At 38.6% G+C, this 14,177-nt stretch overlaps 1 protein-coding gene across 1 annotated transcript; it reads left to right on the forward strand.

The window, feature by feature from the left end:
• The first annotated feature begins 5,010 nt into the window (after positions 1–5,010).
• LOC133271771 (collagenase 3-like) lies at positions 5,011–12,750 on the forward strand. The gene is made up of 10 exons (XM_061458188.1): positions 5,011–5,166; positions 5,264–5,505; positions 6,650–6,798; positions 6,891–7,016; positions 7,849–8,010; positions 8,706–8,823; positions 9,429–9,562; positions 9,913–10,072; positions 10,819–10,922; positions 11,531–12,750. Exons 1-10 carry the CDS (start codon positions 5,044–5,046, stop codon positions 11,629–11,631), a joined length of 1,419 nt encoding a protein of 472 aa, XP_061314172.1. The 5' UTR covers positions 5,011–5,043; the 3' UTR covers positions 11,632–12,750.
• Positions 12,751–14,177: the final 1,427 nt, after the last annotated feature.

Below are 14,177 nucleotides of genomic sequence, written 5' to 3' on the forward strand. Positions count from 1 at the left end.
CCTGGACACAGGAGCACTAAGCTAACTGCAGCAAGAAGCACAATAAATGAGCAGATCTTGAGCAGTTTGGTGTCTACTGACATACCACTGCACATACAAAAATATTGCTGTGAAGAGGTGACAACTGTCAAGTTATAATAGATAGCTTAGCATCCTACATTTTATCCTGAAGCAGAAAAATGATGCAGGTAGCTGATATAGAATGGTTAGACCAAAACAGGAAGCCAGTTCCAGTCCTGATGAATGTTCAGCGTGGAAGGAAATGCAGAGAATGGTCTGACCTCCACTGGAGACTGCAGCTCCTGCTTTGCAAGGAGCAGCTGACCTGGGTGCCTTCACTTCTCTGGGGCAGTTTTCCTGAATCCAGCAAATTTCTACCTGTTCAGGAGGTGTTTGTACGGAGAAAACTTGTATTTGTACACCTCTTTGAGGCATTTTCTTTCTTTCAGTTTGTATGTCAGCATGAGGTGGGAGCCCTTGTTCCTTCAGGCCAGATGCAGCTGTGAGCAGGAGAACTGTTCTTAGCTGCAAAGTGCTTGAATGCCTTCCAGCTGCAAAGGTAACGCCTTGCACAGCAGTAACAAACTTCTGCAGCATGGTGGCTCCTGGTTTGTTCAGGCATAAGCAGAAAACTGGCCTGAAGTTCAGCTCTAGAATATCACCTAAGCTGAAGTATCTCTGTGTGCACCAGATGGTGTGGCTTCCCTATAGTCAGCCCTGTCACAGGCAGCAGAGCCCAGCTGTGAGGGACTCGGCACAGCAGCTCGAAGGAAAGCATCTAGTGCCATTTGAGACGTAGGTGGGAACCGAAGACATCTGCATGAGCCTGTCAGACGTGACATAGGACTGATGAGAGCTCCCTGCTCTTCAAAAATTAGATATCTCTATGTGGGCAACCGAAACAATACCAATGTGTCTACCTCAGTGTAAGCTGAACTGCTGCCTAGGGTTTTGTGAGTGTATTGACTTTATAACGAAAGTTTAGACGAGTGCTCCCAGGAAGTTGCTCAAATTATGATCTTCTAATCTACAGCTGAATCTCACCTTGGAGCTCAGTGAATACAGAAGAAAGTTACCTCTGATCTGCAGTTCCCAGTGTGGCAGGAGCCCCTGGGTCCTGCCAAGCTCATGCAGGTGCTGTGCTGCAAGCTGTCTTGTGCCGCAGGCAGGTAGAAAAGAAACAGATCCATGGTGGACCCAGCTGTCCACACAGTCTGCAGGGACTCATTCAAACAACAGCCATTGCCTCTTGGGAATACATTTATATGTGTCTTACTTTGGGCACTGGACCCTGCTGAACACCTCTGGGCACCCCAGTTGCAACTTTTTGCCACCAAATGGCACAGGGATGAGCTGTTTAATATAAAAGGAGTCAGGCTGGTGTAACACCCTTTGCTATCCCTGCTGAAGAGCAGCTAATGGAAACCATTTACAGCTGTGTTTGACCCTTTTCTTGAAACAGGTCCCACAGATGAAATCCCATATGAAGAAGCAGAGCCAGAGTGCATGTGTTTTAACTACTCTGTGATTCCATTTACCCAATTGCCCAATGCACTTTAGAATACCACCCTCTTCCCAGAGGAAGCTGATCTAAACATCATAGTGTTGCCCTATGCACTGGAGACAGTCCACCTGAAATACAACTAGAAGTAAGAAACATTAACAAAGGGACCCATTCACTTTTGTTTATTTGTCTTAAGTGGAGTGTCTGCTGTTTCAGGGTCACAGAGCATTCACCACATAGTGCTATTTTGGGCACCAAACACAGAGTGTAAATCAAACATGACACCTTTCAATTAGCTGCAGTAGCAAAATGTATGTTGAAACCATATGGTTGGCATAATTCTTGTATTTAAACGTGCTGCTTTAAGGCACTTTTCATTTCTTCTCCCCACATCTCCCATACTTCTTTAGCCATTTTTCCTTGGGGGGGGGGGGGAGAACTGATCTGATTGTTCCAGGGCCTGCTGTGCCTGTGAAAATTACCATCAGTCCAGCTAGCTTTACCCATGCCCACAAGATGCCAGAACTGCAGAAATTTTGCTGTGCTTGTTGAAATCTTTCTATTCAGCAGTTTTGTGGGTTTCAATGCTTTTAAAATGCAACTTTCCAGGCTTACTTGTTTGAACTGGGGTCAACACAAGGTCTGCGAACCACTGCTGACTATTTCACCTTCAGTTACATCTCTTTTCATAGTTTTTAACTGTTTTCAACTCAGACAGTGGCATCACTTGAGTCTGAGCCATTGATTTTATATCTTACATTGTTTTACACTGACAGGCTTTGACATTGCCATTTGTCATTGCTGCCTTTAAAAACTCAACTTCTTTGAGGCTTTAAAGAGTTAATGTATTAAGGTAATAGACAGTAATTTCAGAGGTCTTTTTTTTTGGTTTCCAGCTCTGTAAGGTGATTTGTTTCCCCTTAAAAAGAAAATCACATGCTCTGTCTGCAATGCAGTCTCAGAAAAACGTGGAATGCTGCTCATTTTCATTGGTCCTTTTATGTGCTTGTTTACACAGGCCCTCACCAGTGTTTCTTCAGTTTGTGTTCAGAGGACATAAAAATCTGTTCCTTAATATAGGCTTCTAGCCACTGGTGTAACATAAATAGTAATGAAATGTGTAAGAAAACATATTTGATCATGTATGTTTACATGGCCAGGGCTTCCAAAAAAATCAACTGAACGTGCAAAAACATTATTCAGCCATAGTCCACTCTCAGATGGCTCCTTACACACAGGCTTTCAGAAGCCAGTTTCTCTTTTACTAGTTTGATTTATGCTCTGTGACTTGCAGAATCTGTTCAAAGCGGTGGAATGTCTTTTCACTTGTTCATTTCATTGCCTTATGATAGCAGAAGACCCAGCTTTATGCATCTCATCTTACACCAATCTATTAAGAGAAATTGCTTTCAGAAAAGCTGCCTGTTTCAGTTTTTTTGCTATAATTATTTTGTCCAGTGTTTCAAATATTCCTTGGCAGTGCCTCAGGACAGCTCAACAAAGGGTGCTGAAGGCAAAGGTTTTGAAAGAGTTTTCACTGTGAACTTCAAAAGACTCAGAGCATCTGTGCAAAGAAAAAGTCACAGAGAGTAGAAAGTGAAAAATCGTTCTTCCCTATCTAATCTCTCATTCTCTTCATTCTAGACAGCTCTATTTACTACTGCTTTGACTACTGCAGCTTAAACATTTTGAAAAAGAGGGCTGCACACCTTGGAGCATCATTCAGTAGGCTTAACACAGTTCTTTAATTTTACTCTTGTTCCTAGCTTTTATTGTGCCATGACAAGGCAGCACCACTGTTCCTAAGCTTCACATAAATCAAGCAAAATTCTCTGTAAACTCTGCTTACCGCATAATCAAGTATCCCAACATTAATGAAAGCATGCTGCAAATATCAATACAGAAATTCTGGAAGGAAGGAACTAAGATATATACCTAATCTGTCAGTCTGGCATTAGCAAGGATTGTAACACTGTGAGCACATCAGCAACATGGATTCAGTGTTCATCCTGAAGCATTAAGGCAGAGTGCTTCTTAAGAAGGTGGGATAATTAACAGGCTCTATGTCACCATCACTGAAAAAAAAGGCCCAGCACTGGTGATGAACAATGTAAGGGACAACATAGAATTTGTTTGAGGAGGTGTTGTCCGCCCTTAATTGCTGTAATCATATTTAGCACTGGCTGAGATGAATAGAGGTAGAAATAGCCTACATAACGAATTCCTCTCAGCTTTATTTGCTTTTGCTGTTTGTCATTCTAAGACAGAAGGTTAACATCGTTTGAATTACAAATTGAGCTTTTACACATTCAGCTTCACTGCTTTGTCCTTTTCCTGTTTTGTCACCAAGGCAACATCTGTGGCAGGGTAGTGTATTCCAGAAAGTGTGCATCAGCCTCTATGAGAAAGTTGCCTGAGGTTTTCAATACAGGCAGAACCTCCATGAAAGAGGAAGGTGGCAGAAACCCTCCCCTTGGAGAGAGTGGTCCTCCCCTTGGACCCACGCTTGTGGACATGTGATGTGATACAAGTCTTAGCAGCTGCTGAGATTGGAGTGATCCTGGTGAGACAGAGATCCTCTTTAAGCTTTGAAGCATAATAATGCCTGTGTCTGTCACAATGCCAGATTTATACTATTAGCCTTCTCACAAGTCAAAATCACATATTTCTGTCATTCTACACACACAGATTCATTGCCTACCTGTAGCTGGTAAGTTGACTCTCTCAGACTAGTATCTGTCTCATTGATCTATGGTTGTGTCCACTCATACAGTAAATTCATGTTTTACGAGGAAGATAAATTATATGAACTAGGCACTTTGTATGACCTACTTTAGTACTAATGAAAAACATTTTTAAATATTCAAAACTATTTCCCAATATTTAATATTTCTGGTTTTCAGTATATCTCAAGCAGTAAATTATTCTGAAAGGTAGAGATGAATCTCTGAAGTAAAATTTGTGTTAATGCATTACAGTTATATTACTTTAGAGAAACAAGGAAATGTAATATCCCGGTGTGTACTCTATAACATTATTCCTTATCAGCCAAATCAGTATTTATGAAGTGTGTATGATCTATTCCATATATTAAAAGTTACTGTTGAACTAGTGTAACTATTGAAAAGTTGTAGATTTTATTTTAAAAATCACGAGGTTGCTATGTATTTTTACTGCCTATCAAACAGTAGAAAGGCAGCTTTTCTAGGTGAGAAGATTAAGTTACTGCAAAGTTATTTGCAGTTTAAGTTACTGCAAAACAATCAAAAAGTGCGGTTTGATTCTGCCCATTTCTTCCCACAATCTATCTCAATATTCAGATACCGTGTTTATAAGAGGATACAGTTTCAGTGCCCTCAGTGGAACAACAGATGCCTAAACCACAGTGTTGGGAGGAGAGAAAAAGTAGCTGTCTAAGCATGTTTACTTTCAGTGACAAGGAAGTTCTAACCGCGAAGTGGTGTCTCACTGGGTTGGACTATAAAAGTAAAGGTAACTGCTCTCTAAGACACCAGGGCTTCAGATTTCGTCAATCCAGCATGATGCAGTCAAGACCTTCAGCTGTCTTCTTTTTTTTGTTGGGTTTGTCATTTTGCTTGACAATCCCTATTCCCCTTGAAGATAGCCATGAATTCACAGAGAAAGACCTTCAGTTTGCAGAGGTACAGTATAAAATAATTCATTTGCATGTTTTAGAAATAGTAAGTTGTGTTACAGCCGTTTGGAAACTAGGCTTATTATTTCTTTTCCACTTCTTAGCACTATCTCAGGACTCATTATGGTCTCCATTCAAATCCTGCTGGCATAATGAGGAAGAGTGCCAACACAGTGGCATCTAAACTCCGAGAAATGCAAGCTTTTTTTGGATTGGAGGTGACAGGCAAATTAGATGAAGAAACATATGAGCTGATGCAGAAACCAAGATGTGGTGTCCCAGATGTGGGGGAATATAACTTTTTCCCTAGAAAACTGAAATGGTCAAAAACTAATTTGACCTACAGGTAAATGCATGGCATTTTGAGTGTTATTATTGTTATTACCTCCTTTTCAGGTACCTTGTCCACTATGTTTCCAGTATATGGGGTTGATGGGAGAAGGTTGCATTTGGGTTTGACAAAAATTCATGTTGCAGTTTAAAATCTTCCTAGCCCCACTTTTAGGAAGGTCTCCCAAGCCCATTTTACAGCCCAAGGAAGTAAATACATATTTTTTCCACTGCACTTTGTCATGGAGGAAAGCTGACATGGAGTGAACTAGTAGCACCTCATCTGGCCTCCATGTAGACACTCTTGGCACATCCATGTTGCCGAATGAAAGAGGGGTAGAGACTAATATCTTGCACCTCCCCACAGATCCTTACAGCCCTTAATCTGTAGCTCACTCCTTAGCTCTGCCTTGGATCTGTTTTAATGTCTCCTTCATATAGGTCTTGTCCTGGACAGAGCCTGGTCAGTAGATGCAAACCAGACTGTGCAATGTGTCTGTGAGAACTGGGACTGATCCTTGTCTCTCTTCCATTTCACAGTCCAGGTGTAGACATCTGTGCTTGGTCAGACAAAACCCTGCACAATGACATCAGAAAGTTGACCCTGGGAAGCTACAGTGCTCTTTCTCTCTTAACACTTCAAGGTTGTCAGCAGGCGATTTTGACCAGTTGCAACCTGAGTTTCTTTAGCATATTCCAAATATGAAATCACTGAAATCTATCAGTTCAGTACCGGGTGATAAATATTAGTTTAATATGAATTTAGCCTATAAAAAGGTCATTAGATCATGTTTTATTCCTCCAGATAAAAAAAATCATGAGATTTTTATTATGGCAAGAAAAAAGTTTGAAGTTACTGGTACAATCTGATTTAATACATTATATATGTGTCAGTTTCTGTATCTTCTGGTGCGTATAAAACAAATTACAGAAAGCTGTTTTATCATTTCAGATACCACTGAATGATTTTAATGAAATTATAAATTGTTTGGGGTTTTTTTTTTTAATACTGTATGCAGCTGCATGCTGAGCTCTTTGTTTCTAGATAAGAACATAAGGAGGAAGAATGCAAAAACTTTTAATGAGATGTACAGTCAGATGAAAGTGTATTGCACATTTTTTTCACACATTTTAACTTGAGATATTATTCTGTTGGATAGAATTATGAATTACACTTCAGATCTGAGACATGCTGAAGTAGACAGAGCTTTCAAAAAAGCATTCAAAGTTTGGTCTGATGTGACTCCACTTAACTTCACCAGAATACGAAGTGGTGTAGCCGATATCATGATCTCCTTTGGAACTAAAGGTAACACAGAAAAAGTTATTTTTACTTTATAATTATATTGTTATCAGTAAGGTGGGATAATTTATTTAATTGTTTTGAATGCTGTTTTATAGAACATGGTGACTTTTACCCCTTTGATGGACCCTCTGGATTACTGGCTCATGCTTTTCCTCCGGGTCCAGACTATGGAGGAGATGCCCATTTTGATGATGATGAAGCTTGGTCAGATGATTCTAGAGGTAACGCGGGTTTCTGAGATTGTTTGAAATAGTGGTAGATGGACAATTTTGTCCTGTTTGATATTTGTAAACAGTTTGCTTTGTCTGTTTACTGTTCATTCATCATTACGTTCACTGTCCACTCATAGGAAGCTGGGTTTAACCTTTAATCATAAATGAAAGATACACACCTATAAGTGAAGTAATTTTAAAAATGCCACAAACAGGGTATTTTATCATTTGGTCATTTCACTGAGCTCAAGGGCAGCTAGTTCTGATCACAGGCTGATGGGAATTACCTTACTTAAGCCTATAGAAAAAACAGCTGTAAGAGTTTACTTGCATTTAATTTGAAAATTCTTCATCTTCTTATTCATGGCAGAGCTTTAATAGAACAAACCATTCTTTTTAAATTTTTTTTCAGGACTGTGGTGTTTTACCCTCCTGGCATTCATTTCTACAACACTGAAAACAATATTGACTCTATAATGGAAGTGAATTCCTGAAAAAAAATTGTTCAAATTTAAGTAGGGCTAAGGCTTCACCCTGGAGCTTTCCAGTGTTGCTAAGAAATTTCAAGAAATCTAAATCTGCCTACAAAACAGCATTGTCAAATAAGGTTTAGGTTAAACACCAGCTATGAAATACTCAACAGATTAAGTCCTTATTAAGAAAAAAACCCAAACATGATAGTTTGAAAAAGACAAGCAATTATACATAATTTTTCCATTTATCCAGTTGTCTTCTTCATTATCCCATATGTTAAGGCACAGTGTTAAGGTTAGTTGATTAGTCCAAGTCACTTCGGTGACATGAGAAGCTATACATTTACTTTCACTGTCATTTGTTGTAGGGTATAACTTGTTTCTTGTTGCTGCCCATGAATTTGGTCATTCACTGGGACTTGAACACTCCAGAGACCCTGGAGCTCTGATGTTTCCAATTTACACATACACTGGAAAAACTGGTTTTGTGCTTCCTGATGATGATGTGCAAGGTATCCAAGAGCTCTATGGTAAGCCTGTATAATATGTACTATATATTTCCTGTGTCATTATAACCTCTTACAAATGCACTGCACAGTTACTATGGAACTGCAGATGCTCAATGTCAGCAGTCATGACTGATTAAGATGATTCAGTGGATCCTTGGCAACCAGACTTCAGGAACAGAAGATGCTTAGATTTAATAGTTCAGAGGGGAAAAAACAAAACAAAACAAAACAAAACAAAACAAAACAAAATAAAATAAAATAAAATAAAATAAAAGGAAGTAACACTGTTGGTCACAGTTAGTCACAGTTGGTCAGATGGTCACTGTGCTGTCTCCTTTAGTGGTGGGTTGTGGGGGGCAGATTCTTTATGCTTTCTGACCTGTCTCAAAATAGAAGGTAAACAGAGTCGAAAGGGAGAAACAGAAATATACATGTTTCATCATGGAAAGAATAAAAATTCTTGGGGACCTTCAAAACTCAGGATAAAATAGCAAGTCCATTCAACATCTTTGCAGAATAGCTGAACTTGAAAGTCCATGAATGTATTTGGCTAAAGGAAAGAGAGAGAGAACAGACTTTCCCCAATACAGATAGTTTTACCCATTATGCTTCTATTCATCATGCTGTTTGGGAACAGTTCCATGTCTTATTCCATATCATGATCCACAGAATGGGAATTAAAGTTGTCAAACTTAGATCATACAATATAATTTCAGGTGCTGGAGACAAAGATCCCAACCCAAAACATCCCAAAACACCAGAGAAATGTGATGTAGAATTAGCACTTGATGCAATAACAGAACTTCGTGGAGAAATGCTGATCTTCAAGGACAGGTAAAGAGACTGCCATATCATGGATGCTGGGCTCTGGATGAAATTTAAGCAAGCTAATACTGCATTTCCTTTTACTAATGATTTGAGTAAACATAAGCTTAAAAATATCACAGATCAATATAGATGCCTCTAAGAATCTACATCATGTATCTTTTTAGGCAGGGTTTATAATACAATTACAGACTTGGCTGCCCGTATAATGAAGTGAAGCTGATATGGCTGAAGACTGACAATGTTTGTACACATTTTTCAGTTCACAGGGCTTTCTTCAACATGCAAAAATCTACTAACATTTATTTGAATGAAGTTCACTACATTCAGAAGCCTTACAGGGGACAGCAGTGTTTCTCTTATTTTAAATGAAAAAAAAAAAAATCCAAGTTTGTTGCTGTTTGAGATGATCACTGCGTGAGTGACAGAAATGGGTTGCAGCTAGGTGACTGTGAGGGAAGAAAATGTCTACAAGGGGCTCTATGTATTGAAAATTCTATGTAATGAAAAAAAATTCATTCTTCATAAACTGATTTTTAGTATAGCACATCTAAGATACTGATATTCTGTAGTATGACAAGAAACATAAAATATATTTTCTTTTTATGAACTAGGTTTTTCTGGCGACTGCACCCTCAGATGGTTGATGCAGAACTGGTGTTACTTAAGTCTTTTTGGCCAGAGCTTCCAAATAAAATAGATGCAGCTTATGAAAACCCCATCAAAGATCTTGTGTTCATGTTTAAGGGTGAGTTTTCAATTTTGATGTTGGCAGAGAAGTACACATTTACTCAAGCTTACTAAGTGACATAAAGGTAATCAATAGAAGAAAAAATCATCCTACCTTTCTTGCTCAAAAAAAAAAACATTCTGTGGTTGCACTATGTGCACATCTATATTTTTTTCAGTGAATTAGATGCACAATTAAGCTCAGACACCTAGGATCATAATTAGCATAAACACCTTAATACCTGCGGAGTATGTGATCTAAGAATCTGTTAGCTGTATGGAAATAGGGATCATTGCATCCTTATTTTATTCTGCTCTTAAAGAGGAACCTTTACGAAAGACTTATGCATACTTTGTTCTTATTTTCAGGAAAAAAAGTCTGGGCTTTGAATGGCTATGACATAATTGAAGACTTTCCTAAAAAGATATATGAAATGGGGTTCCCAAAAGAAATGAGAAGAATAGATGCAGCTGTCCATATCAAAGACACTGGCAAGACTCTCTTTTTTTCTGGAAATAAGTTTTGGAGGTAAGATGGAAACAGATTGGTGTGTGCCTAATTATAACCTGTCCAGAAGTATAAAAAGGTCAACAGGTTGTTTCAAACCAGGCACTGATTGTGGCTCACATGTTACTACTTTATGGTTTTCATGGTGCTACAGCTATGTAAAATATGTCATAAAGGTTTATGCAAGCTTTTTATAAACATATGGGCACAACCTTTAAAAGCTGCAAGAGTGAAAGTAGAATAAAGTGCCCTAATCCTGGAGAATTTACAATATTGTCATGTCACCTAGACAAAATTCCTCTCTTGCTTCCTTGAGTTGCTTTTGTGACATAGAAGGGAATTGGTGCTATGAGAGTAAGAAATCTATCCCACCCTAGGATGGCTGGTTCTTGCTGTTCGTGAGTAGGGCTTTCAGCCAGGTCTGATGCATAATTAAGACATCACCACCTGTTCGCATTCACTAACACCCTCAAGATAGGCTGGTAGTGCCAGTACGTCCAGGTACAATCATCTCCATATAATACATACCTTATAGATCAGTTCTGAAAATGTAGCTTTATTAGTTTTATATTTATTGAGCTTGTACATCTGGTGGAAGAATGCCCTGGTTATTGCCCTAAGTTTTGTTTCTGCACTAGACAAAAATTACCTAAAGGCTGCTGGCTATTTCTGACATGGGTAACTTCAAAACATATTAAAGGACACGGAGCGAACTGCAAGGATGTTTAAATCCTCTGAATTTTCATTTTCTTTTGTGTTTACTATAGTTATGATGAAGAGGCAGAGGTTATGGAAGCAGGCTACCCCAGGCTGATAGAGGATGAATTCGCAGGAATTGGTGATAGAGTGGATGCAGTCTATCAAAGAAATGGTATGTAATCTGATAATGAAACTTTATTACAATTAGTTGTTGAAACTTGAGATTAATGTCCTGTGGGAAACTCTGTAATTTCTAATTTTGATTTTTTCATATCAACACTTCTGTTCTCAACTCAATCACATTTCCAACCTAAATTACCCACGGTGTTCTTATAAACCGCATATGTACGTATTCAAGCAGCAAAAAAAGACCTGCTTCTCTGCTCATGGGACTTAAAGTGATATGCTTAATGTAGAAGTATTATAATGTGACTCTTCCTTCAAATGGAGCCCATTCCTATCCAACTCTTTAAGGAGTGCTTCAAAGTCAGAGTCTTAAACATTAAAACAAACCTCGTGTTTTACCAGGCAAGTTCTGTATAGTAATAAAATGTAGAGGTTGACTGTAAATTAAAATATCAGTTATTTTCAAACACCTATCCAGGCCTGGTAAATAGGATGAGGTCCCTTGAAAACTTAGCTCGGCATTACTAAAATATTACATTTTGAAGAGTTATTAAAAAATCAAAACCAACAGGATAATTTTTATTTGAAGGATAATTTTAATTTGACCACACAGTTTTTTCAAGATTAATTCATGTTAAATTTCCTTTTCCTTAGGTTATCTCTACTTCTTCAATGGTCCACTGCAGTTTGAATACAGCATCTGGAGCAAAAGAATTGTCCGTGTCCTGCATACTAATTCCATTTTTTGGTGCTGATTACAGCTAAGTGCCATGTCTTGAGCTGCAGAACAGATTGCAGTACATGGAAATAATAATATGGGCATACAGATTTATTAGAGGAAAGCAAGTTTCTATGAACACGCACTAGCTACCCATCACCAAATATATCCTGTATATATGGAACTATATAGCTGCATGTCAGTCTGGGACTGAATTAACTTATTAGGAAAGAAGAAAAGAAATTATTAGCATTTCAAGGGGCATTACACCATTTAAAGTTTCTCTAGTATTAAAGTGAGGTGCTGGATACATCCCACTTGATCATGAGCACTATTAATTCCCAGCAATCTGAGCATGTCTAGCATCTTTCAAGGATCTCCTAGCATGTTCCAAGAAACAGACCTGATAAACCCAGGAGTGCTATATTTTCAAACTACCTGTGTTAACGTACTGGAAATTCAGATGTGCAATGAATGAGTCAGAACTCCCTGGTGACTCCCTAAGCATGATAACACCAGGCTGCAATACAAGAAGTTCGTTAGAAAATTCAAAGGAATTTGAATGTATCCCCATTTGGATGGGAGTGTCCCCCTCGATGCCCATGTCATCTTTGGAACAAGAAGAATGTAGAGAAGCAACAATGTGTGATTCCAAAGCAGACAGTATAGCAAGAAAAGGGAAGAGTATTCCCTTCAGAAATCAGCAGCCTGTATGTTACTGCAAAACAAGAAAGAAGTAGCAGCAAGAGAATCACACAGGTTCAAACCTTGCATGAAGCTACATCTATTACACAACCCATGTTTTCAGCTGGTGTAAACTGAAACAGTTTAAGTGACATTTACAGAGGTTATGCCTAGCTGTGCCAGCAGAGAACCTGAACATCCAAATCAAAATATTCAAAATAGTATCTTTTGTATGTTGGTCACTCTTCTAATATCTATATCAATTGTTTCAGTACCATGTAAGTTTTTGGTTTGGTCGCGTTTTGGTTTGTTTGTTGTTTTTTTAAATCTATATGAATTATGTGTGACTGTGATTATTCTTCAGTTAAAAAAAAATATGTTTAATAAACTGGAGGAATAAAATAACATTGTGCAATTACTTAAAATTTCCTATGCTGTGTGCCATAAGAGCAAGACAGAGCTACTGAATAAAAGACATCAGAAGCCTTAAATTCTGCATTTTATTAATTAAATTTTTCACCTCTATTTAAAAATCTGGTTTGCTTTTTTTTTTCCTTTGAAAAAATAAATCTTATAGAACAGAGAGGTGGAGAGAAAGGCAGAAACAGAGGTAAAAGACCCTTTAAATCTGAAGAATAAAAACAAAGATGGAATTAGTCCTTATCATTACAGAAAATATGAGAACTTAGTAAGAAATATTGTGAAATTCAGTTCCACATTAATTTGAATGATTAGCATTAATAATTAACTCTACTACACTGTCCTCTTCTGCCTCCTCAAAACCAACCCCTAAGTCAACCATCCAGCCAGGCCTGCCAAGCAAAGCCCATCAGCAATGAATACCTTTAAGCAGGTGTAAATTGCCAGGCTTACCCACCTATGAGCTAAGTGAAATCAATTCTGTACCTTACATGACATGGATGGTTAGCCAAGGTAACCTCTTGGATTCAGCGGTCTCTTTTGGCTGTAAACCTGTGAATTAATAAATTCCAAACCTTAATATGCTTAAAAGCAATGCAAGGAAATAGAGCTGAAAAAAAAACCCTTGCAAATGGAAAATCTTAAAGTGGACTAATATCAAAGTTCTGTTGATATAATACTGACAAAACTGTTAGGAAAAAGCTCAGTATAATTCTCTATGCATAATAGGCAGAAATTATGTCTTTTTATATGAAAATCAATTTTTACAGTCACGGCGTGCCTGTAAAAAGAAGCACATGGTGTGCTTGGCATTGAGCTACAGTTTAGCTTAATTACTCTGCAGTGAAATAAGGATCTGGACAGGTAATCCTAGTCCTCATTATTCCAGGGTAAGGATTTGGTGGAAAATTGTGTCAAAATAATAGTCTTCTATATGAGCTGGTGGTTGAGTCTGAGTGCTCTGAATTTGAGAGGTCCTACCTGAGCTTTACTGGATCAGGAAAGGTGGACAGGGAAGCAAGGAGACATCAATTAATGTCTTTCATATCTACTCGGCTTTCTGCTAACATTGAACATTTGGCAGGGGAAAAAGATACTGCATGAGAAGCTGGATCTTGAAGAGGCTTCAGCATGATCATATCCAGCTGCTCTCCAGCCCAGACTGTCAGATTCTTGTTTGCCACTCGGCTGACTGGAAGCAGCTTTCGGCACAAGTCCAGGCACAGCTCCAGCTCATGCGTCTGCATCCCTAGTGGGAGACATGAGCTGCTCTGCGGTTAGCTCTACCTCAGCTGTGAAAAGTACCGGCCTGGCAGTTCCTGGCATTTTGTTAAGAAAAAATGGAAAAATGTTTGTACTGTGGAAGTGGAAGGCTGAGGTCAGAGCCAGAGGGGCCCTGACGCTGCCATCAGGCAGAAAGGAAAACTCTGCAGGACTCAGGTCCCTGGGACCCACTGCAATCCTAAAAGGGTAACTCTG

The sequence above is a fragment of the Pezoporus flaviventris genome, unplaced genomic scaffold (assembly GCF_033815535.1).
Source record: "Pezoporus flaviventris isolate CSIRO_AGI_PZ_B2104156 unplaced genomic scaffold, CSIRO_AGI_Pfla_v1 ptg000025l, whole genome shotgun sequence".
In the NCBI taxonomy this organism is placed as follows: domain Eukaryota; kingdom Metazoa; phylum Chordata; class Aves; order Psittaciformes; family Psittacidae; genus Pezoporus; species Pezoporus flaviventris.

Excerpts from the sequence above, each read along its gene's own strand:
- LOC133271771 (XM_061458188.1), top strand. The coding sequence starts at position 5,044 with ATGATGCAGTCAAGACCTTCAGCTGTCTTCTTTTTTTTGTTGGGTTTG. Across the intron at positions 8,824-9,428 it reads ATGCTGATCTTCAAGGACAG|GTTTTTCTGGCGACTGCACC; the intron begins GTAAAGAGACTG and ends TTTATGAACTAG. Across the intron at positions 10,923-11,530 it reads TGCAGTCTATCAAAGAAATG|GTTATCTCTACTTCTTCAAT; the intron begins GTATGTAATCTG and ends CCTTTTCCTTAG.